Raw genomic sequence first — 25,180 nt, 5'->3', positions numbered from 1 at the left:
ATTCACGTTTTTTCAGCATTGGCATTCTGGTAATTCCTCTTGCATCTAGGGTATGTTAAACACTAACTGAGCTTTGAATACGTGTTTAAATTAAAGCTGACACAATTAGTGGTGAATAAGAACATATTTTCTAAATTTCAAAATGTCAGTAAGATGTGTTTTGGTTGTGTTTGGAGGGTAATGTTTTCTTTCTTTCAAATGAGAAGAGTATCATTAAGTTGATTATATGGCTGTAGAACTCCAACTGTGCTGGTTTGAAGAAATTGGAAAGCAGTTATTTGTCTAATGCCTTTTAATTGCTTTGTATAAACTTTTAAAATTCTTGACCTGAAGCTCATATGAACTCTGTCCCACCTCCTTTTTTTAAGAATTATGCTGCATAAGTTAAATACTTATTTCAACCCCAAATCTCTATAATAGTATGGCAGTGTCAAACCACTTCACAATTTCAGGTTGTTCTGTGATTCAGTTACCTATTGGAAGGAGACTGTGTTTCAAACAAATACAGCTTTTAGCAGAGATTTTTTGCTTCTTTCTCTTTGTGATGTCTCCATTTGCCCTTTCCATCCTTGTCTGTCCTTAGTATCCTTCATTCAGAAGGGTGATTTATTGGGTTGTTAGTCCTGTATCAGTGTGAAGCTGTTATGCCTCATCTAATGAGGTTTCTTCAGTGGTTTCCTTTCAAGCTTCATTATTATTGAGGTCCAGATACTTAGAGTATTTAGATGATGCTGAAAACCTTCATCTGAATCTGAATTTTAGAGTAACTTTAGCTATGTTAGTATCTCACATATATTTGAACTCACACTGATGCAGATCCCTGGTATTGTTTCAAGTCAGACTTTTTTTTTTTTTTTTCTTCACTTAAAATGTGGCTTGCAAGTATTGGTTTGAATTTACATAAATGGTACAATGGTGGATCTTCACTGAGGAGAAAAACATTTTACTCTTTAAATAACACAACATAAAATGAGAGCAGAGGTGTTTTGTGCATTAGCACAACTTGGCAGAGCTAAATAAATAGTAGGTCCCCTGTAGCGTTTAATTTCACCTTTTAGCATATGTTAAAACTACTAACAGGGTTAGGTGGAAGAAGAATTCTCAAGGCCAATTCTCATCAGTTTGCTTCAGTAATTAGTACAAACGATGCTCTGAAGTTCTGATTTGTTCCCAAATACTCCATTTCATTGTGTTGAGCTTAAATTTTAATTATGAAAAATAGATGTTAAAAACACCGTAAATTTCTGTAACAAGACGTGTGTGAAAAAGACATTCTGAAGGTATTTCCAGGCATTGAGAAAAATTACTGCATAATTCCTTTAAAAACAAATTCTTAGCAAAAGTCACATGATACCCTCTTCACTTTCTTTTTCAACCCAAACCATGAATGAAAGAGATCTTAATGCTGTTAGAGTTGGGTTTCTTTTTAACTTCAGTGCAATTGTTATTGTGAAAAATGGCAGTAGTGCTCATCTGCAGCCTAGTGTTTAATGCTGAGGCAATGGCTATAGCTACTGGATCTTACTGGAATTGCCATGCCTTGCATTTTTTCAAATATTACAATCTATTGGTTTTTTATTATTTAAACCTGGTTTTAGCATGATTAACTGGAAAAGGTGAATGCACAGCAAAACTCCTTTGGTAATAGCAGTCCCACAGAAGGCTGGGAGAGATTTCAGGAAAGTTGCAAGGTGAGGATCTCTTGAGCTCAATCCAAGAGTTTGAATTTCTCCTGCTGTTGGCATCCTCCCCATTATCTCCGTGTGAAGCTTGGATTCCCTATGCAGCCTCTCCTGAAAGAAGGGCACCTTTAAACCTTTCTGCAGAACAGGCAGCTGCAGGATTTCCTTTAGCCTGCCACCCTCACCATTGAGTACTGAAAGCGTTGGATAACTTCAAACATCTCACTGACAGACGTGCTCAGCATGGGCCACTGGCTGCCTTGCCTGGCATTCGGCTGTGTGGGGGCCCTGGAGACATGGAAGTTATTCCTGTGAGAATGAGGAAGGAAGATTTATTCCCCCAGCTGTATATGTGGGGGCATGGCAGTGCCCGTATCACTGCAGCTTGTGGTGTGTTCTCCCTGTGTGTGAAAAACAGGCAGGAGAGTGAGATACTGCTGAGGCTCACACAACCTCCCGTGGACACATCTGAAGGTTTCCAGAAGCTGCACAGTGCTCACGTGGGCACGAGTGCGCATCTGTGAGATACGGGCCACAGCATAAACAAAACATGTTTGCATGAGCCAGTCTGCACATCTGCTTGTTATCAAGGAGCCTTTGCTGACACAGGATAACCCAGGGCCATTTCCCAGCTCAGAAGATCCAGGAGGGGCTTCTGCTTACTCCTGGAAGTCCAACTACAGGTGTTGGTAATCCTGATGCTAAGGCTCAATCCTGCTAAAAATTTTTTTGAGGGACTCTGAGTTTTACCTTAATTCTCTGACTGAATATTTGCTAGCAAACCAGATGTTTCTCCTCCTCTGGTTGTGATTTAATATTGTGCAATTAGTTGCCCAATACTGTATGTGTTGAAATGAAGTTGTTTCAGTGGGAAAGTCTGTGTTTTAGGATGAGTCCTGATGGCTGTCATCAGTCAAGTAGAGGAAATAGTGACTGGTCTCCCTTCCTTCAGGATTAAGTGTCTGCGGGGCATTTTGTTATCCTTTGTGAGGATGTGGACAGGGAGGATTATAGCACTTTAGATTCTTGTCAAGGGGGTTGAGTAAATTCTGCGTGAGGAAGAGACACTGACCCGATGAAATAAGAACCTGTAGAAGAGAATGGCTCAGGAAGAGTGATGGGGTCAACGTGTTTCTTGTTAGAAAGGGCATCCTTCAAGCAAGATCCAAATCTGGATCTCCTCCTGTGGCTTGATGGGAACAGACATCAGCTTCAGACGTGACTAGTTTTTCTTCTTCTTACTGCATCCCCAAAACCCAATATGCCTGGTTCATTCTAAACACAGCTTTTCCTCAACGTTAGGAATTAAAATTTCTGTGCATTCAAATCTATGAAACCCTCTGGGATGAGGTGAGGTAGAGGAGCACCTCCTGGTGATAAACCACCTCTGGATCTTTAAACCGTTATAAGAAAGTAGCATTTGTCATGGGGAAATATGTAATTTAAGTTGAAGTTTCAGATAATGATGAACTTACATTCTGGGTTGGAGCACCCAGGATGTATCTTAAATGATGAGCTTCTTTCTCTTTTTTCTTAGTAGCTTATAAAAAGATTTGTGACACATCGTCTCTTGCTTTTTATCCCATTTTGAATTATCCTGTTCTTAAAATATGTTAATTATGATAACAGATCTAGAGTTTGATCTTAAAGATTTGCCAGTATCTCTATTTCGTTATCTTCAATATGAGAGCTCTTCTTGCATCACAGATTTAGATCCTCTAATTGCATATTGACATATGGAAAGTAGATTTGTAAGTACTTTCCGCAGTCCTCAGATGATAGGAAAAAAAATCTCTACCTTCTGCCCATACAGACATAACTTAAAATATTTACTGAGCACTTAAAGCTAAAAGGCTAACGTGATGGAACTGGCCACTTTGTGTGGCATGTCAGGAGGCAGAGGAGCATGGCTTTCCTGCATGGAGTCTCTCCAGCATCCAGCAGAGGCTGGGAGTTCACTGCCACTGAGTGTTTGTGGGTGTCTGGCTGTGGGTACAATTGAAGCCCCTCTGTTTTCCCCCCTGGAAAGCGTGAAACCCTTTTTTTCCCCTTTGTATAATCTCTCCTGTCTATCTCAGCCTCACAGTGTCCTGGCAGTGCTCTGGGCACGTTTTGCTGCTCCTGTCTTCAACTTCTGCATCCCTGTGCTCACAGCCTTCAGCGCAGGCTCCCGCAGCCCCCTCCCCGTGGTGAGCACCCGGTTCAGCTGCGTTCCCCAGCTCTGCTGGAGCAGGAGCACAGGCCATATGATTCTTGACAGCCTCACAGCTGTCTTCACCACGCTGCAGAGTGGCTGTGAAACTCACTGCTCCTGTTGTTTCGCTCCACTCCGCCTGCGGAAAGCCTACTGCTGGAAGTTGTGATGCTGGAGCTGCCTTACAGGCTCCAGAAATACCAGCTTTACTCCTGTATGCCTTTTCAAATAATACCACTTGAAAAGTTACTTATTTTTCTTAATTACTGTTTCATATTTCTCTTTTATAGACTTTAACATTATTGCGTATTTGCTATGACTCCACTTTAAAGAACTTTGTTTATTTGTTTGTAGTTATCCTCAAGTCTTCTAATGAGCACTGTTAGTCTGTCCTAACAGGATGTATGAATAATTATTTATTCCACTGTGGATAATCTTGTGTTTGTAACTAGTGTAACTTATATACCGTGGTGTTGCCTGTTGAAATCTCTTAAGTCTCCTCACAAGTCTCTCTAGTCTCAACCAGCATAAATAGCTTTGCTTTCCCTGCTTAGGAGCTCTGCCTGTGAGGGCAGATCAGGTTTCACTGGCAGTCCAATGGTTACAGTCACTGACAGACAAATAATAGTGTATTTGTTGCTCTCTCACACTGAAAGCTAGCTATGAAATAGAAATATGGACTGCTCAGTGTAACTATTCACTTTTCACTGCTCTCACACTACCTTTATCCATATTTTCTTTGGATTTTTTTTGTCCTTGGATATCTTTTCCTTAAGATTTCTGGAACGTGTCAGACATTTGCCATCGGCTCCGGGGGTTGTGCTGGCTCATGCTGGTTGTGTGTTGAGGCAGATCAGTGAGGGATGAGCAGCTGAGGCCACGAGACGAGGACAAATGTTTCCTAACAGTACCATGGGAAGGTGTAATTTCAGTTCCATGAATGGGACTTACTTTATCTGCCCACCAGCCTGCATGTGAAAGTGCAATCTTACCTATCAACCATAAATAAAAGCATTTGGCTTCATTCTGGGCTTCATTTTGGACTCAAGACACACTTTCTCCCCTCCTTAGCATCTGACTGCCTGGTATTACCAGTAGTAGTAGATCAGTTCAGGTTTCTTTTTCTTTCTTCCTATTGTTGCCCTATGGTGAGATCAAAAGGAACCATCCCAGAGTACTATAAAAACCAAATCTCAGTGGCTTTGTTGGATTCTCAGGTTTTCTCTTCCGATCTGGAACTTTCCTTTTCCACTTTCACTTTTTTCTGTTGCTGCTCTTGTCTCTCCAGGCTGAAAGGCACAGGAGGCTTTATTTTTCCCCCCAGAATTTAGTAAATATTTTACAGCAGTTTAGCTTTAAGGTTTTCTCTTCCTCCCACTTCACTTCCCTCCTCTCACTCACACAGCACGGTGTCCCAAATGCAAAATGTGCCACCTTGGAGATGCACTGAAATCTACTTAAATGGAATCCAGGCATAACCAAGCCTCTATCCAAGTGCCTGATTCCCTGAGGCATCTTTTTGGGGTCTTCGGGGCATAAATACGAAGAAAACAGAATTGCTCATTTAAGCATTAAAAAAAAAAAGTGTTAAATGGCCTTCCTTTAATGCAAACTGCATTAGTTGCAGAAGTTCACATTTTAAGTTTGTGGGTATGTTTATTATAGAAATATTTTTCAGTAGCTTCCATATGATGTGACACAAGGAGTGCTGTCAGAGCTGTCATTTCCATCCTGTCACTATGTTGTGCATGTTAAAACATAATTGCAAATGGTACAGGGTATTGCAGCGGTCACAGTTCTGTAAATATAAAATTCCTCCAGTAAAACTTTCAGACATAATTTTGTTTTTAAATATTGAAGTAAATGAGGATGGTTGAATTTGTATGTGTGGTGTGCTCTGGCATGTGTGACTGCAGCCATTACTGTGGTTTTCTCATTATTCCATTTTTCTCCATGTTGGTAAACCTTCTAGTGTATAGTATTTGCACGTTGTGTTAGACATAATTTGTATATGCTTCCAGAAAGATGTATGTGTTATAATGTTCTGTGTGTTCTGCAACATTTTGATGCCTTTTAGCAACCATGTGTCTAGACACACAGAATTTTGGAAATTCTAATCATTTGAATATAACATGGACATTTTCTGTGTTTGCCTCTTTAATCAGGCAGTTTTGTGAACAGAAGAAAAGTTCTTTTAATGTAACCGTTAATTAGCTGGAAATAGTGTTTCTGAATGCTGAATTCTGATAGCACATGGGAGGTTTTATTGTCTTGTTACAAAGGGTTAAATTAGCATGAAATTTGCTCTTTGATGGGATATCCTCTGCTAGTTTCCCCCCCAATAAAGAAGTAATGATCTTCCCTTTTACAGCGAACAACTCTGCGCCTTTTGTTACTGTGGAGAACGGAGCTCATTAGGACAAGGAGACTTAAAACAATTCGGTCCCACTCCTGGGTATGTTATCCCATGGAAAAACCAGCCTTTAAATAAGAGTGAAGCCAGCGACAGCACCGATGGAGCTTGTGAGAGAACTCCAAGGCAAAACTCAGTGCAGCGCAAACAGAGAGGCCAGAAGAAGTAAGTGTGTCTGCAATAAATATGTAGATGTTTTATTTTGCACTAAATTCAGGAAGGATCATTACTGGTTCTGTACTGCAATAGGCAACTGACTTGTATTTGTGTAAATGTGGGGGTTTAATATTAATAGATGTTTGTAAGGAAAATTAACACATACCAAAACCTAACTAAAAAGAGAGCCCCAGAGCAACCAACACGTGAGTGGTTTAGCAGTGGCTGTCTCCTCTGCTTTGTAAAAATGGATTTGTTTCTTCCCCAACTGAGAATCTTCACTCTGGAAGAAAGCAGAAAAGAGACATAGCTACTGTAAAGCACAGATCTACTTGTGATGCTGAAGTAAAAGTGCACATGAAGGGTGGAAGAGGATGGACTTTTGACTCTTCTTGTGTTGTGGAGTAGTGGTCAGCCTCTGCCCACCTGGTTAGAGCCTCCCGTCTTGCCCTCCAGCCCTGGATTTTGCATGGTGCCAGTGCTGTTGAGGGCACCCAGCAGCGGATCCTGCCCTGCAGGAGTGGGGTTTGCTGGCAGCTCTCCCAGACAGCGGGGTTTGGTTATGGTCCCCAGGCTTCTCTGTGATTGTGAGAGATGGCTGAGACATACCTGGCCCCTCAGTTGTCAGTACACGGTGTGTTTGGCAAGGGCACTGGGATAACACTGGGGTCCTGTCACCAAGGGGCTGTGTTGACCTGGCTTCATTCACAACTGATGGTGAATGTGGGATCACTCAGTGCTGTCTGCGTGACAGAGGGGCTGCAACCCTACAGAAACATGAAGGGAGCCAGTGGTGATGCAGGGCTACAGGCCTGGCTGTGGGATGGACCATGTGGGGTTCAGGGTGGTGAGGAGCTGTGCGTGGTGTGGGGCTGTGGATAGTGAGGAGCTGTGCGTGGTGTGGGGCTGTGGATAGTGAGGAGCTGTGCGTGGTGTGGGGCTGTGGATAGTGAGGAGCTGTGCGTGGTGTGGGGCTGTGGATAGTGAGGAGCTGTGCGTGGTGTGGGGCTGTGGATAGTGAGGGACTGTGGGTGCTGTGGGGCTGTGGATAGTGAGGGACTGTGCGTGCTGTGGGGCTGTGGATAGTGAGGGACTGTGGGTGCTGTGGGGCTGTGGATAGTGAGGGACTGTGCGTGGTGTGGGGCTGTGGATAGTGAGGAGCTGTGCGTGGTGTGGGGCTGTGGATAGTGAGGGACTGTGGGTGCTGTGGGGCTGTGGATAGTGAGGGACTGTGCGTGCTGTGGGGCTGTGGATAGTGAGGAGCTGTGGGTGCTGTGGGGTTGAGGGTAATGAGGAGCTGTGCGTGGTGTGGGGCTGTGGATAGTGAGGAGCTGTGGGTGCTGTGGGGTTGAGGGTAATGAGGAGCTGTGCGTGGTGTGGGGCTGTGGATAGTGAGGGACTGTGGGTGCTGTGGGGTTCAGGGTGGTGAGGAGCTGTGCGTGGTGTGGGATTGAGGATAGTGAAGAGCTGTGGGTGCTGCAGGGTTGAGGCTGGTGAGGGGCTGCGGGTGGTGGGAGGGTGAGGGCACTGTGGTGATGTGGAGCCAGGGGCAGTGAAGTGTTGAGGGTGATGTGGGTGCTGTGGGGTTGAGGGCAGTGTGGGGTTGAGGGCAGTGTGGGGTTGAGGGCAGTGTGGGGTTGAGGGCAGTGTGGGCAGTGTGGGGTTGAGGGCAGTGTGGGGTTGAGGGTGGTGTGAGGTTGAGGGCAGTGTGGGTGCTGTGGGGTTGAGGGCAGTGTGGTGGTGTGGGGTTGAGGGTGCTGTGGGGTTCAGGATGGTGTGGGGTTGAGGGCCGTGCAGGGTCAGGGGCCGTATGGGTGATGTGGGGCAGTGATACGTGTTTGAGGGCGCTGTGGGGCAGAGGGCAAGGCGGTGATGTGGGATGGTGATGTGATAAATGCGGGGTGGTGACGTGGAGGTGCAGGAGGGGCAACAACTGAGGGGTCGAGGATGGGATGGTGATCTGGGACTGCGGGTGGTGCGGGGCAGTGGTGCTGTGGGGCAGGGATGTGGGGTTGAGGACAGGGTGCTGATGCAGGGCTGTGATCCGGGGTGTTGGTGCTGTGGGGTAGGGTTGTGGGGCAGGGATGGAGGGTTGAGGACAGGGTGCTGATGCAGGGCTGTGATCTGGGGCAGTGGTGGTGCTGTGGGGCAGGGATGTGGGGCAGGGATGCCGGGTTGAGGACAGGGTGCTGATGCAGGTCTATGATCTGGGGCAGTGGTGCTGTGGGGCAGGGATGAAGGGTTGGGGACAGGGTGATGATGCAGGGCTGTGATCCAGGGCGGTGTTGGTGCTGTGGGGCAGGGATGTGGGGCAGGGATGCCGGGTTGAGGGCAGGATGAGGATGCAGGGCTATGATCCGGGGTGTTGGTGGTGCTGTGGGGCAGGGTTGTGGGGCAGGGTTGTGGGGCAGGGATGCCGGGTTGAGGACAGGGTGCTGATGCAGGGCTGTGATCCGGGATGTTGGTGCTGTGGGGCAGGGATGTGGGGCAGGGATGCCGGGTTGAGGACAGGGTGATGATGCAGGGCTGTGATCTGGGGCGGTGTTGGTGCTGTGGGGCAGGGATGTGGGGCAGGGATGCCGGGTTGAGGGCGGAATGATGATGCAGGGCTGTGGGCAGTGCACAGACCCCGCACTGGGGGATTGGCTCCAGCCGGGGACGGAAACAATGAGGGAGGCGGCTCCCGGCTCTGCCAGACTCCTGGAGTCAGACCTGTCCGCGGCTGTGCTGCTGCTGCAGAAGCTGCTCACAGTGTTCCACCCTCTCCTGAGCTTCCTTGGGTACATCCTCTGTCATCATGTTGGTGGTAGAAGAGTGCACATGGTATAATGCTGGTATAGAAAAGTGGCTTTTCTTAAAGCTAATAAAAGTAACACGCTCATCTCAGGCTGTATTCTATAGGTATATAAGATACTGTTTTCAGAGAAGTCTGTGGAAAGTGTTTCTGTGCAGGGTGAGACTGCAGAATAAATCGAGAAGTTCAGTAAATGGATTGGTTTGATATTGTGAGAAAGTTTTTCTATACAGAAAAATGCCTTCTCAGTTGAGGTTATTTTTTCTTAAAGATCCTTTAGGCTGTGGTGTTGTGAGTAGCAGTTTGAGCAGGCTCCACTGTCATGGGGGGAAGCACTGTCACAGGCCCAGAGCAGTTGAGGATTCTCCATCTCTGGAAGTGTTCAAGGGCTTAGAGAACTTGGGATAGTGGAAGATGTCCCTGCCCAATGTGGGAGAGTTGGAACGAGATTTTTTCCAACCCAAATCATTCTGTAATTCCAGTGAGCATGAATGGTATTCTCAGGAACCAGTTTTGTCAAACAGAACATAATGATTTGTTAAGGAGGTGTTAAATGTTGATAGTGTCAGAATTAATAGGTTTTGGGGGAGATGGTTTGTTTCTTTTTTTAATTATGCAGGTCATGAAGATTCCGTGTAATCATAGAAAATTTTTAGGATTTCTTGGGTGCTGCAAGAGAGATGTTACTCTTTTCCCCATAAACTAAGAGGGTTTTAAATGTATTTACGTGTGTAATGGCTGAAGTAAAGCATGGTTCTCAGGAAAGCAAGAGTTATCACAGGTTAAAATTCCAGACATTACTGTATACAATTGAGTTATTAATAGCAGAGAATAATCAAACTGAAAGAACCTTAATGGAAAATGCAGCACCACCTTTCCTACCAATTGCTGAGGTATCAGTCGTTGGGTCTCTTATCAGTAGGTCTAAATGCACACCCTTAGATGTCCAAGATATTCTTTAGCCTGTGGGAAATAAAGTCAGAGTTGTTGCTTCTGGTTTTTTTTAGATGCAGTTGTGTGAATTGTTTTCTGTTGAGATTAGAGTTTGGGGAACAAATTAATAAGGTTGTAAACTAGTACTATATAGTAGTCTTTATATCGCTGCATTTTTTAAATCTCCATCCTTACCTTTTCTACAGCTCCCACTTTTTTTTTGTTGGTGTTTTGTTTTGTTTTGTTGGTTTTGGTTTTGTTTTTTTTTTTTAAATCTGATGGCGTTGTAGAAAGATGCTTGTTTCCAAACAGATTCTGAAGTCCGGTTCTTTTTTCTACCTTCCCCCCATAGCTGTAGTATTTTCTATAGGCACCTCACCTCTGAATGTAGTTACCTCATTCTGAATTCCAAGGGTTGGACAAGTTTTATTATCGAACAGAATCAAACTTAAAGAAGCACATGTGTCCTGAAGAACTGGAAGAGGGCAGGCTTGTTTGCTGAATAGGAGCTTTTACTGGAAACTGTTACTGGTGAAAGGATTGGGATAAAATACAAGGAAGGCTTTTGTTCATGTTGATTTGTATTTTATTGTATTAGGAAAAAAATCTACTCAATTGCCAGGAGTTTTGGATTATTTATGAATGTCTTGCATCAAATAAAGAATGTGATCACTTCCAAGTTTTTTCTGCTTCCTGATCCAGATCTCGATCGAGTATAGCATCATGTACAAGTGTGAGCACCCAAACTGCTTCTGACGATCAGGTTGTCAAATTCTGGGATGAACTCAGTTTAGTTGGCTTACCAGATGACATTGATGTTCAAGCCTTATTTGAGCCAACAGGTAAGATCCATTGTTTATCCTCCTTTTTCTGCCTTTACAGTAGCCTCATGAAGTTTTGCAGCTGTTGGTTTTTTGTGCTGTGGTGTTTGTCAGGTCTTTGATGATGCTTTGGTAGCTTTTGTCCATGTTAGGTTGTGTTTTTGTAGTCTTCTCTCCAGAAAAGTGAATCCTCAGATTTGTGTAGGGAAATATTTGTAATCTGCTGCTGAACTGGTGTTCAGGTAGTAATAACCTTCAGTACCATGATTCTGTTCTGGGGACAAAAAGGAAAAGGAATGAGGCACAGCTTAATATAATTCTCAAAAATCTTAATTCTATGACGTTACCTGATCTTTTGCTGCAAATGTTATTGGACACAATGGAATAGAAGATTTAAAAGAGCAGCATCATTAGGAGCAGTAGAGGCATAATGCACGTGTATGTTTCCACAATCTGCAGGTTTTCTGTCAGGAAAATGTCTGGTTTATCATCTGCTCTTTCATTTCAGTTGAACTTTTTTATTAATTAAGTTATTAATTACTTTTCCAGAAGGCATCTGTGTCCAAATGCTTTGATGCCAGTAGTCCATTTGCACATTTTGCTTCAAAAAATGGAAATACATTTACGTAATAATAAAAATGTCACTCTTTCATGAGTGTGGAAACTTATTTCAAGGTCTGATTAAAAGAAAAAAAAATCCAATGGTTTTGTTTAAATAGTTTTACTGTAGTGTTTGTAGATGGATGGGTGTAGATTTATCAATCTACATTTTTAAAGTTGCTGTTATTTGTAATTGACTCTTCTCAAACCCATACAGAGATCTTTGGGTTTTTTTTTCTGTAGCTTGAATTAATAAGTTGGCCAGTACCTAATTTCAACAGCTAGTGTAAACCATGATTTTTAATTTTTGTATAAAAACAGACAGAGAATTCCTTTTGAAGTATGCATCATTAGCATTGTTTTTTCCTAGAATTGAATTAGATACTTCTTGTAACAGTTACCTGTTGAATTCTACAAATTCTGATTTTTCTCTATACTATGTTTGTTCTATAGACACCATTCTCTCAATCGTTTATAGGAGTTTCTGTTCATGCTATATTTTGAGCTTTTAAACACTTGGTGTAGACTCCTAAAGCATCATGCAAGCATATTCTACATGAAAGTACAGATATCCAATCCTTGGGAATCATAAATTAAGAGTACAAACCTAGGGAAATGTTATCTGCAATGAAATATAAGGAGCTCTCTGTGTGTGTGTGTGTCACACAAGCATTGAGGGTAGAATCAAATTCAGGGGATGCTGTGCACCCCAGTGCTATGATTACATGATCAGGCTTTTGAAAATTATAAACAGATACAAAAGGTGTGTTGTATATAAAAAACCCCTGCAGTGTTTTTAGTGTCTGATAGTAACTGCAGTATATTCAGTGCATGGTAATATGGCTTTTCAGTGTTGCAACAAGAAAAAAAAAGCGGGACAAGACTTCTGTGTTTTTTCTGGCAAGCATTTACTGCCAGAGCTGAGTCCCATACTTGTAGGGAGTGCTTGACAGAGCTGTGCTACCCTGGCCCTTTGTCTCTGTGCCCACAGGTCACTGCTGGGCTCATCACCGCTGTGCGGAGTGGTCTGTGGGAGTCTGCCAGACTGAGGAGCAGGTATCGCTGAACGTGGACAAAGCTGTTGTCTCAGGGAGCACAGAAGTGAGTAAAAAACCCCTGAATGCTCAAATCTGTAAGAAATCAGGGTGGGTAGGGTTGGTGAAAAGGTAAATGCAATGCTGAGTGTGGCTAAAAATATCCATGTGTGGATCGCTGAGCTCACGTTTTTAATAAGGTTTCCTTGGGAAGATCTCGGTGCTAAAAACTTCCGTTGCAATTTATTAAAAAAGTTTTATGGAGTTGTACAGAATTATTAATTAGCTTTGAGGTAACTAGAATGTAGGAAGACCCAAACTGACCAAAACAAATTAGAGACAAAAGAAAAGCTGAATTCAATTAGCAAATGCTCTGCTGTGTAGAGGAAATATTTATTGTACTGGTTTATATCCTGAAATTATATGACTCAAATATATTAAAATGATTTCTCAATTACTTTCATGCCAGTTTCAAAAAGCACGTTAGTATAAGAAAGCCAGTGTTTGCCATGAAACTTATGTTGATACTCTAAATGCTCACAGAAATACACAGATAAATATTTAATCTATTAAACTGAAGTGGTAATGTCTTGGGAAAAGTAAGTACCTTTGAAAAAGATGAACGTGTTCTGGTGTCATATTCTGGTACCATTTTGAAATAATTTGAGATGTATTCCACAATGGTTTTGCCACATGTAGCTGTGTTTTTTGGTCATATTTAATAAGGCCCCAAGAGATTTTTTTAATAATTTTATTATTTTTTATATTAGATCAGCCATGCTGTAAACAAATCTTTGTAATTTTTGCTGGTTTTCCTGTGGTTACGCTTTGGCCTTTTTTCACTTGAGTCTTCTTGTTTTCATGCATAATAGAACAAAAAAAATTTGGCATAAGATACTGGTAGGTGTTCTCCATCATTTGGACTAAAAAGGTGCTTTACATCAGCCTTTCAATACAAGCCATAGAATACAGCTTTCTTTGCAACTTCTTCTATTCCTTTAAGTAAATGCTTTGTTTTGAATAATTTATTTAATTTCTGTGTTTCTGCTTTCAAAATAAAACTATTCAAAATGAGTGAACCTGACAGTATTAAGTTCTAGATGAGCTTGAAAATGTTAAAACATTTGTGTGTGTGTGTAGGTATAAAAAAATGACAGTAAGAATAGAAAGAATATTGAAAATTGAATACTTTTTTTTTTTAATCTCGCTGCTGAAATGTTTTTGCCCTTTGTTTTTGGCTTGCAGTTATTTTATGATCAGCTCCTTCCTGTCCATAGTCATTTCTCCTAACAGAAATCCTGGTTGAGCTATTCAAGTTTGTGTTTTGTTATATTGAATTTCATCCTGTTTTCGTTATTTCAGTTTCATTTCTTTCTGTCCAGTACCTTGCTCCTCCCCTGCTCAGGGTGATGGTGCCTCACCTTTATGTCATCAGAACCTTTTTAAGTTTTGCATAGGTGTTTACAGTGGAATTACTGAACTACAGGTTTTTTGAAGAACAAACATCTCTGGTGTTGCAGTTTCCATTTCGCCCCGTCCTTTTGTGTGCTGCACTGAACGTTCCCTACTGATCTTTTCAAATTCTGCAAGTAATGTTTAGATCCCACTGTTGCACACGTTTCATGGCAATGCAGAGAGAGGAGAGGAGTTTGAATCCAGTGCCACTCTGTGAATTTTCTATTCAGTCTTCGCTGAAGCCGTTGGGAAACTTTCTTTGTGTAGTCCAGCAGTCAGCCAGCGAAGAATAATGCTGATTTGGATATTCTCTTTTATCCTTCTTGTGATATCTCCAGGGAGAGCTGAGTAAAGGCACAACTGTGATTGTGGAAGAATAGCTAGATGGAATTGGACTTCTTTATCTCACTGTCACACCAGGAATTTGTTTGCTTTTTATTTCATTTTATTTCTTCGAAAAATAAGGACCAAACTCTTCTGTAGTTCTCTGTGCCTGAATACAGAGAAGTGTAGTGATTGCTCAGGATGTTTGTGTGGAGCTGGCTTGGAGCCCAAGTAATCCTATATTTGCTTGTGTCCAGGCTGTAATGCTTGGTAATAATTTTTCCACTATTTTTTACGTGTTACTAAGATTAAGAAGGAAGAAAAAATATGAGGTCCTGCTTGTCCTGTGTGGTAGTGGAAAAGCTCATCTTTGTGTGTTATTTTTAAAAAGTTTAGAATGAAAGTGTGTGTTTGTATTTGCAGCATCTTGTGCTTCTTTTCATTTGGGCTTCTTTCTAGTGGGGTGTTCCTGCATTTTAAAAGAAAAGTTCTGTTCAGATGTTCTGAAATCTGTTGGCCATGCAAATATAACTATGTGCTCAGGGCACACAGAAAAACAGATTAAATAAAACCAAGCTGTATGCTGTTTCCTCTGCTTGCCACCCAAATTTGCTTTGGGTTTGTTGTTGTTTGCTTGGTAGGGGATTTCTGTCTTCTTGGAAGTCCTTTTGGCATGGAACTGGTTTGTGATGTGGTCTGCAGCACTGAAATCTTTTCTTTACTGGGAAAGTACATTTTCTTTTCCTTCTGTTCATGTAAAAATGCATATTTGAAGTGTCACCAGCTTTTGATACTACAAGTCCATCGGTTTAGGTCTTTCTGTTTTTAGAGAACATTTTGGGCCTGTTCTTACCTTGAGGGACTCTTTAATTTGTAAGCTACATTCATGTTTCTCATTAGTTAGGCTGCCTATTGTTTGCAAATCTGCTTTAACTGGATATGACAGTGTTTCTTATTACTCTGTTTACCAGTTGAGATGTCCATTTGGCTTCACTGAACTTGTGATTGCATTAATAAGGCTTGTGTGGACATACTTCATTGACGTGTTCCAAAATACATATTTTTATCCATTTTGGTTTTCTTCTGGGCCCTTGTTTGCTGAAGGTTTTAAAACACAGCACTGCAGAGATCTCAGAATTAGTGAATGTCTCACAAAATACCCTGCTTAGCATGTCTTTCTTCTCCAGTTCTTTTGATTTGCTCATTGTGAAGGCCTGGCAAAGGCACCTGACCAGCTTGTTTCATGTATTTTTGTCTAGACAGGGCTGGATTCTTTGTCTTTCTTTCAAAGTCTGGGGTTTGCCATTCTTTACTATTCATGAGTGCACAGACCTGCATCTGTGAGGTGTTTGAAATCCTGTGTGTCGCCGTTGGTTTGTGACAAGTGACAAAGAAAAGCTGGAATATACAGTCAGATCTGTGATGGAGGTGCCTCAGTTCATCTCATTGCTTGTTTTTTGCTTATCTCAGCAAGGGACAGTCATGGGTTTTCTCAGAACTGCTTTCTAAGTTTAGGAGGACAAGGAAAAACTGGTGCTGTTGGTGACAAACCTGGGGCCAGAGCTTTTCTCAGGATGACTCCTAGGAATTCACCTCGTTATCCTGGTGCTGTGTGTAAGGTAGAGCTTCAACACCCCGACCTGGCAGCACCTTCCCCTGCTACTTTAATAGCTTTTCATGGGGTTTGGGAGTCATTTTGTGTCAAGGTTTGAAAGAAAACAACTCTTCAAAATATAAGTGGGGGAGACAAAAGTTCCAGTGATTGGTTTGATCCAGAACTTAACTCAATTTTCTTATAATTCATAAGTGATTTCCTCAGTATGTAAGATTCACCATAGTAAAGAAGCTGTCATGTTGTCAGCTTCAGGAAGATAGGCTTTTATTGGTGTTTCTACAGGTGCTTAGTGTAAGATGCAAAAACAATGTGAATTGTAGACATAATAAGATAAACCAAGTAAAAGAATCTGATCAAACAGAGTTTTTTTCCCCTGGAAAAAATGTAATACATGTGGACAAGTGGAGTTTACAACTTTTTCTTGGATTTCTGGTTTCAGTCTTACACTTTTGTAACTCTCCTGCTTTTAGATATTTGGAAATGTAAACTTAAATTATCCTGTAAAATGTAGAGGCCTTTAAGGCTTGCACTTGTTCAACTTCTAACAAGGCTGGTTTCTGAACTAGCAGTTCTGAAATATTTTCAGGTATTTTTAAATAATACTTTATAATCTTGATGGATATTTTGCATATATTCAGTGGGTTGCTGTTTGTTTGTCTGCAGTCAGCTGAGGAAAAATAAAGTTTGCCAATTACCTGCCTTATATTGTCTAGCCATAGCTGCTGTGTATGCTGCAGAGTCCCAAGTAAGGTGGACTGCTTTTTGTCCCCCAAAATGTAAATAGCTCAATTCAGAAAGTGAGTTTAAGGAAGTAGATAATGTGTTTAAACTACTTTTGAGCAAACTGGGCACAAGAAAGGAATGCAGGGATAACTTTCCCAGCCAGCTTTCTCTTCTGATAAGATTTAGGAAGCAGTTTTTAAGTTTGGAGGAGTTTGTCAAGGACACGAAAGTCAAAGAAAACAGTGTTGGTGGAAACCAAGGAGGAGGTTCCTATCTGCTTGAAGACTGAATAGAAAAACATGATAGTAATGAAAAGTCTGTTTTAAATGCTTTGTTCAAAACTTGATTCTAGCGTGCTGCCTACCAAGCTAGATCAGAAAGAAATAAGGTGAGGGTAAAGATGGGGAACACGTTTATACATCCTCTAAAACTGTCCATATTTTGAATGTGTCTTCATCCCTCAATCTCAGTGCACTCCTTACCTTGAAAATTGTCCTTGTTTTTCATGGTGTGTGTGTTTTATTTGTGCTGCTCCAAGTTGAAAACCAGTTGGGCTAAAATGATACTTCCTTTTGCTGTTCCTCGTATGTAAAAGTGAGCATCAACATCCTAGTGTGCTGTTAACTTCATACCCTGGGGAGGATTGTGCCCATTTAACCACAGCAATTTTTAGTTTGGTTTTACTTTCTGTTGAGAAAAACGGTGTGAGAAATGGCTTAGATGACAGAATCCTGAATGTAGGGATGGTGGTGGCTTTGTGTGTGTTGCAACCAAGCTGAAGAGAGCATGGAGTGATGTGGGTTTTTTCTAGACAGAGTGCAGGATTTGCAGTTCTTTGGTGCTTTGAAAGCTCCCTTCTTCCTTTTTCATTCCTGGAAGAACTGCTAATTCTTAAATCCAGAGAAAAATGCATGAAGGGAATGTAATCTATCATAATTTATACCATTTCTAGGCAGTGTTCTCTGCATTTGCCCATTTTTCAAGGATGAGTTTTGTAACATGAAACTGAAGGAGCAGCTCTGGTATTCACAAGTTCCTTTCTCAACCCTTAAGTTTTTTATGGTGGTTTTGCACCCAGCAGGCACTTGGCTTCTCCTCATCTCTCTTCACTGCAGCTTGGGAGAGACTACCTGGCTGCTTTTGGGAGTGGCTTCTGATTTTATCTTATCGAGTTTTTTTTTTTTCCTGTAGTTGGTTTTGTCCTGCAACTGAGGAAGTACTGCAGGAAGTTTTCTTCCAAAATAAAATCTACTCTTTTTTTATGGGTTGCTGTCCCTTATAGAACTCCGGCGCAGAAAGAAAGACTGGAGAAATATTGACATACATCTCAAGAAGACACTTGCATGTGCTTTTGGTCAATTTAGTCGATTGATTCTTTGCATGTTTTAGACATACTGTAACAGTTCAGCAATGGGGACCATGGGCTATTCAAGTTTTCCTTTAATTTCCCTGTTGTTACTTGGATTTTCTCTAGAGATCTGTAGCCTTTTCCTGCTGATGAGGATAAGCATTGTTTTTAAGGTCCTTACTGACTGTGGGTACAACTTCAGGGATGGTTTAACATTGTAAATTATCTTCCATGATTGACTCTGTTCCATAATGGTTTGGATTTTGGTCACTTGAAGCCAGATCCTTGTTGTCTTGAAGAATGTGAATTGTTCTTAGAGCTTGCAAATGACATCAGAAAGCCTGTGTCAGTTGTTTTATAGCTGTATTTTCTCGAGTTCTGGAAAGCAGCTGTGGTATCTTAAAATTACCATAGTTTGCTCTGATTTTCATGTGTAATTCTTCTGGAACACCTTTGTTACACCATAAATGTCAGGACAGCTTGGGTAAATCTGTTCAGGTTACAGAGCTGCCATGGGACCTCTTTGTGTTCAGATTTGTTGCAAGTCCAGCAGTTTGAGAGCAGATATTTGGTGCTTAGTAAGATCTACAACTTAATTCTCATTGGCATTGTCAAATGAGCAGTGATTAAAGTATTCTTTCATTTGGATCAAAATAAGCTTTGCCATAACAAGAGCGTTGCTCATTGGAGGTCACAGAATCACAGAATGGTTTGAGTTGGGAGGGACATTAAAGATAATCCAGTTCCAACTCCCCTGCAGTGGGCAGAGACTCACTCCAGCCATGTTGCCCAAAGCTCCATGCAGTGGGAGGACAAGGGGGAATGGCTTCAAACAGAAAGAGTGTAGGTTTAGACTGTGTTTGGAGTGGAAGCAGTTCTTTCCTGTGAGGGGGGTGAGGACTGGAACAGGCTGCCCAGAGAAGCTGTGGCTGCCCCATCCCTGGAAGTGCTCAGGGCTGGGTTGGGTGGAGCTTTGGGCAGCTTGGCCTGGTGGAAGGTGTCCCTGCACATGGCAGGAGTTGGAACTGGATGATCTTTAATGTCCCTTCTAACCCAAACCATTCTTTGACTCTGTGATTCTGGTTTTTTTTCTTCTGCAGTGAAACATAGAACAGAAAAATGTAAATTACAGTGCTGACAGAAAAGTTTTGCTACCTATCAAAACACAGCACCTTTGAAGCTACAGACTTAGGGACTCAGCTTTCAAAACACAGTTTCCATTTCTCCAGTTGTCTGGTCGACCACATTTTCAGAACAAAATGAAATACGTTTCTCTAAATCCCTGCTGGTATTTAAGACAATGAAGTAAATGCGAATTAAGAGCTTTGAGATTCTCTTCTTCTTGTACATTTTTGTAATTATTTTGGCACCTAAATTATGGATACCTTGGGATATAATTAGACTCCACATTTGTATGGCAGTCTTCAGTGGTGTATTTAAAAGTTTGTAAGGATTACTATAAACTAGACTGGTCTGTCTGAGTCTTATGACTGTCTGGTCATAAAGTAAGAGGCAGTAACACATGGGAAATACATGACTAAAGTAAAGGCTAAGCACTTCTGATGATTGAAGGGGTCTGGAAAGGATTTTAATTTTGAATTTTCTATTTATTGAGAAAAAACCATACATTTATTTTCCTAGTCTTTCTGAGGTAATTGTTCATCTCAGAATACTTTGTTACTTGAGTAGGTCTGGGAACATGGCTGAGGGAGAGGCAGGTAGTGAGGGTTAATTGTTGTGATGTAATTGAACTTTACTGAGTGAAGAGCTGGTCTGGTTTTTCTTTCCCCACCAATTGTTAGATGGGTTGATACTTGATTTGTGCTATGTGGTGTGGGATACTCTGTTATCATTAAGTAATTTTCCAAGTCAGCCAGCCAGTGAAAAAAATACAGGCATACAAAGTTACAGTATTAAACAGAAAATATTTAATTTAAAAGTTGTTTCTAAAATAATCTGAGGAATATTAGGCTTTTCCCCTAGCCAAAATTTCATTTAAAATAAATACAGAATTTTAAAGTAATTTTCCAGTAATTAAACATTTTTATTATTAGTATTTCTGTAAAGCCAGTACTATGCTTCAGCCTGTTAAGGTCTTTGGGATTTTTACAAGTGGAAAAGTTTATTAGGAATATGAAGAAATACTTATTTCAAGACTATATGGCACATGTCCAGTTTAGCACTTTTTAAAATTAGCATTCAAGAAGAAAAAAAAAAAAAAAGAGGTTCCTTTCTTTAGAGACACTGATCTGTTTATGTGCTGATGTACAGTAGAGTATCAATATACCATATATCAGCAAAGTGTTTGGTTTAGAGCTTTTTCTGTGTACTTGTTTATGGAGCTTGATTCTTATCAAGTGCAGATACTTAAATGTCACTTTCTAGTCTCTGTAGTAGTTCCTTGTTTGATAACCTGTTATCAGTGTGATTCTGACCTCTTGCCTGGAAGAAGGAGCACATGGTCATGTGAAACTTATTTAGCTATCGTTATTTTTTATATTTTCTTCCTCATGTTTATTGTATTTACAAGAGAAAGGCAGGCTTTAATTTGTGAATCATGGTTCGGAGAAGAATTTGCCTTCTCAGATGAAGCAGAACAAAAGATGCACATTTTTAAACAATTTTTTTTGAGATTTTTCTTTTGATGTTCTTTGCCACAAACTTTCTGTGAAATAAAGTCTATATGCTTGTATCCCTACCTATTTGTTCCCAAGTATATGAAAAAAAAATACTGTGAATTTGTGTGCAGATCGAGTGGTACTGTGAGTGCACACTGGAACTCACTGCTTAGAGTAAAACTGTGTTTTGTTCCTTATTTAGGCCGTAAGAACCGAGTTCTAGAGAGAACGACCAATGCATGAATTCTAATATTAATGTTTCAGGTTTAAGTAATAAACTTTTTTTCACAGTGAAACAGAACTTCTCATAAACTGTCACTTCTTTCCAGTGCAGAAATGCAATTTCTCTCACTTCCGTGGCTCTGTGTCCCCTGCAGTTTGGCATATCTGAACAGAAGCACGGTGTCATTTCTGGCAGGTGAATCTGCCTAAATGATCTTTCCTGTTATAACTGCATTTGTGAACACAGCAGCAAACGAGAGAGGAAAATACTTGGGTTACTTAAGCAGCACTAAGTGTCTTTCCTTAAGATGGTTTGTGTGGCTTGATCCAGAGGGGGAAGTGTTTGATTTTTCAGCCTGATCCATTGTTTTTCTCTCCCAGAGCAGTGATGCTGCTGGGTTCCTGCTCTGGAGCTCACCCTGGGAGCACTCCCAGGACACTCAAGTAGGAAAAGCAGAGTCAGCCTTAGAGTTTTCAGTGTGGGTTTTTTTTTTTTTTTCAAGCTGAATGCTTTGAAAAACGCACCTTTCTTGAACTCCAGATGTAGGATAGGTGGGTACCAGAATTGGGAGAGAGTTTGTAGCTGCAGAAACGTTTCTGAGAGGGTTTTGATGCTGAATTGATGATAGGCACTGAGGGCAGGCTGAGGTGTAGGAACCAGACAGAATGGACTGGGGGCACAGAAAGAGACTGAGAAACAGCAACAGCCCAGGAATGAAAGCTGAAGAGCCTTGCTGAGAAACATGAAAGGGCCTGTGTTCCTGGAGGAATTTCCAGTGCAGGTTTCCTTTATTCGCAAACATTCACTGAAATAATTTACTGAAAGCTCTGAAGTGAAATTGTTCAGTGTGTGTTCCAAACTGCTGAAGTGTGTTTCACAAAGACCTTTTCTTCCTTTTGCATGACTTGAGTAGAAAACACTTTTTTTCATAATACGTCAAAAGAAATCCTCTTTTTTTTTTTTTTTTTTTTTTCCTTCCCCTCCCCTCACTTCCCTTGGTGTATTTCACAGATGTTACTCTGAGCATTAAGGCGATGATACAGTAGTTCACTAACATTCTATTGCAAGATTTTATAATCTGGGGGAGAGGGTTATGTGTTAAAACCAGGGAGAACCTGATCTCTGAAGAGCAAAGAAAACCCTACTTTTCTTTGTAGAAAAAAAAAATTCAGAAAACTGAATGAAAATCACACTCTCTCTCCTATCAAGAATGTACCTTCTTCCTTGGAAATGTCTCATTTTGGGGCTTTGGTGTAGAAAATGAGAATGCAGGACTTGGACTCTCCCTTTCTCCTGTCTTTCTGTGCTCAGCAGCAGTGGCATATTCCTTCATGTCTACAGAAGAGAGAAAATGTCAGTGGATGCCCCCAAACTCTGGATGTGGAACAAGGAAATAAAAATCTCATTTTAAAATGTATGAAAATATTAACAAATTTATTTAAATTATTACGCCATTAGTATTTTCATCGAATAAGAAAAGTGGAGCTCTGTATGTATTTAAAAAGTCAGGAAACCACACCCATCTCTTAACCAGCATGCCAGCAGTAAGTTTATAAAAATTTACACAAGGAAATGTGGCAGTACCACCAGTCTCCTCAATTTTGTAGGTGTTTTAATGCAGCCCTCCTTTTCCAACCTTATTACCACCTCACTCATGGTTGCTTCTGATTCAAATATTTTATATTCAGTCTTTTCCATAGCTAATCTGGGGGGTTTTATTGTTAGTGCTGAAGGGTCTAATTTTGCCTTTTGTGTGATGGTTATATTTATGAAAAAAGACTAATCAGTCTTTTGGAGTTAATATTGGTTAGTTTCACATAAGGACGGGTCCTCATTATGCTTTGAGCATTATAGAAATAAAAAGGCCTCTTCAGCAGCTTTCTCCTTAATATATAGCACAGGAATAAAAGGAAAAAATACCTCAGTGGGGCTAGTAGGTGTATTTGCTCAGCTGTAGCATTGTTTGCTTAGTGTTACACAACTGACTCTAATCTAGGTTTCACAGCAGTTTCCCTTTTATATAGTATTTTATTTAAACATGTCTGTTAAATTTATCATGAATGTGAATCACGTGGGTTTTGGAGGGTTTTTTTTTTTTTTTTTTTTTTTTTTTTTTGAGTGAGAGCTTTACAATCCAGACTCTCTAATGAAATTAGAATTGTAAAAGGGTTTGTGATTATTCCGGTCAAAAGAGTCTGAAGATTTTTTTTTTTCCTGATTAGTATAAATCATATTGTGGGTTTTCATTTGGGATTTTCACCCATCCTCAAAAAAAAAATCTTACAAACACGCTTTAAAACTCAGGAGTACTCCTCATCTTAGTCTGTTGGCATCAGTTTGCTTTTAAGGAGTAGCCTAAAAACTACTTCTGAGATTGGTGTACTCAGCAGCTCGCAAAATCAAACCATTAGCAAAAAATAGTTTTGAACTCCCTGAAGATTTTGTTATTGACTTCCATTAGTGTAAGTTCTGTCCCAGAGTTGCAGATTGAGCATAAATATTGCAGACATCAGTATGAAGTAGTGCCATTAATGCAGGTGTCGTTGAGTGGTTTTTTTAATAACATGGAGCAAATCAGGCATGAGAGAGTCATCTTAGGAATCTTCACAAATGTGGAGCAACTGCCCTTCCTGTGCAAGTGCATCACCTCAGTGGGAAATACACAGAATGCTTGCATTAAAGCTATTTGTCCTAATAGGCCGCTGTTGATAGTCATTTATTTATGTGGAAGAATTAATACTGTTTATTTTCATGTGTATAGTTGTCCTCCCCATTCTGCAGCTCTGACCTGGGAATAAAAAGTAGGCAGACAATAGTAGGTCTGCTGCCAGTAATGAATGTGTGGGTGTTTCATGAGTCATAGTCATGATTAATTATAAGAATCCTATTAAATAATATTAATTGAAGGGCTGATGAAGTGGCATGTTCTCAAAGCAGCGCTTCACATAAGTTGTTTTTTTTACTAGTGTGTTTTCAGTGATATTAATGGTTTCCCTCAAAGATGCCACTTTGTTCTTCAGTACATCAGGGAGGAAAGTAGCTGTTATGAAATAAATAAATATTTATTTCCTGAAGTATCTAACATGGGAAAAGCAACTTGATACACTAGATTGCGGTGTCACGGTCTTACTTCAGATACATGTACTCAAGCTGCAATTTAGACACTTTTTTTTTTTTTTTTTTCTTTTTTTTTTTATTAAACTGCAAGTGCTTCCACATCTAGCCTTTCCCTTTGCAGTTTTTAATTTATACTATAATATTTCCTTTCTGTTCCAAAAATTTTCGCCCACTCTGCTTCAATATGAAATGGCTTTGCAAAGAAATGGGATGGAGAATCTGCAGAATAAGTAGTGAATCTAGATCTAAATACTCAATCCAGCTGAATATCCAAGCAAAAACTTGTAGGGACTTTTTTTCTTTCAATTACTGCAGGTTGTTACAGAATATTAGGTGGTGTTTGTGTGGTATTTCCAGGGAGATGTGTTGACAAATCATAAACCTTTAAAAGCAAATGGAGAACTTCTAGAGAAATGACACAAGAAGTCAGTTCAGTTGTTAGTATTATTCTCTGAGCTTTGTGAAGGAAATGTGCATTTCCCAAAATACAAATGGATTTGATATGTTCAATAAGTAGGAGTTTCAGTTTTCTCAAATGTCATACCAGGTGAGGTTTTTTTTTTAATGAGAGTAACTTGAAATAGACGGCAAATCATTGGGAAGACTGTTACCATTACTCATCCATCACATCAGACTGTGCCTTGGGCACCTCCAGAATGTTTGCTTCCTGTCAGACGTAAAACACCGTGATGGATAAATCCCCCAGTAAAGGTCGGCCCTGGCAGCAATGCTCACTCGTCTGAGAAGCTGAAAGGTCAGGATGCCCAGGATTCTGGTAGGACTGGGAGCTGAGCATCTCACTAACATGTGGTGGTACCTTCACTCCTAATTTTATGTGAGCCTGTTGTGTGTGGTGCTTCTGGAAGTTCATTTCTGTAGCTGAGTGCTCTGTTACAATCTTAGGCACCAGCTGAGTGTTTCTCAGCCTTTCTTGAACTCCTTTAAATAAATCAATTTTGTGGTAAACCATCTCTTGCCTTATGGGTGTTTTAAGTAAAATACTCATTCTAGTACTGTGACAGAATTGTTATCTTAGCACTGTCACAGCATTAGGATGTCATCTGATGCTGAGATTTCTGTGCCATCAGATAAAATTGGTTTTAGAAAACAGTGCAATCATCTTGATTGTT

General features: G+C 40.8%; 1 protein-coding gene and 2 long non-coding RNA genes across 14 annotated transcripts in view; 1 reads left to right on the top strand and 2 right to left on the bottom strand.

Moving 5' to 3' along the window:
* LOC136358485 (uncharacterized) overlaps positions 1-25,180 on the bottom strand; it is a 1,172,843-nt gene that overhangs the window by 1,000,740 nt on the left and 146,923 nt on the right. The window lies entirely within an intron of this gene.
* Positions 1-25,180, top strand: part of KMT2C (lysine methyltransferase 2C) — a 192,718-nt gene that overhangs the window by 68,566 nt on the left and 98,972 nt on the right. For all 12 annotated transcript variants that reach the window (XM_066314259.1, XM_066314319.1, XM_066314277.1 and 9 more), the window contains 3 exons: positions 6,248-6,454; positions 10,875-11,014; positions 12,585-12,694. In XM_066314259.1, the coding sequence (XP_066170356.1) occupies positions 6,248-6,454; positions 10,875-11,014; positions 12,585-12,694 (457 nt within the window). The remainder of the gene's footprint in view (positions 1-6,247; positions 6,455-10,874; positions 11,015-12,584; positions 12,695-25,180) is intronic.
* On the bottom strand, positions 21,913-23,021 carry LOC136362824 (uncharacterized). Its single transcript, XR_010743847.1, has 2 exons — positions 22,111-23,021; positions 21,913-22,077 (listed from the first exon to the last, which is right to left on the bottom strand). It is a non-coding gene; the product is annotated as an uncharacterized lncRNA (long non-coding RNA).

This window comes from Sylvia atricapilla, chromosome 1 (assembly GCF_009819655.1).
Source record: "Sylvia atricapilla isolate bSylAtr1 chromosome 1, bSylAtr1.pri, whole genome shotgun sequence".
NCBI lineage: Eukaryota > Metazoa > Chordata > Aves > Passeriformes > Sylviidae > Sylvia > Sylvia atricapilla.
The sequence above is the reverse complement of the archived record's forward strand: the minus strand, read 5'-3'. Positions and strand labels throughout refer to the sequence as shown.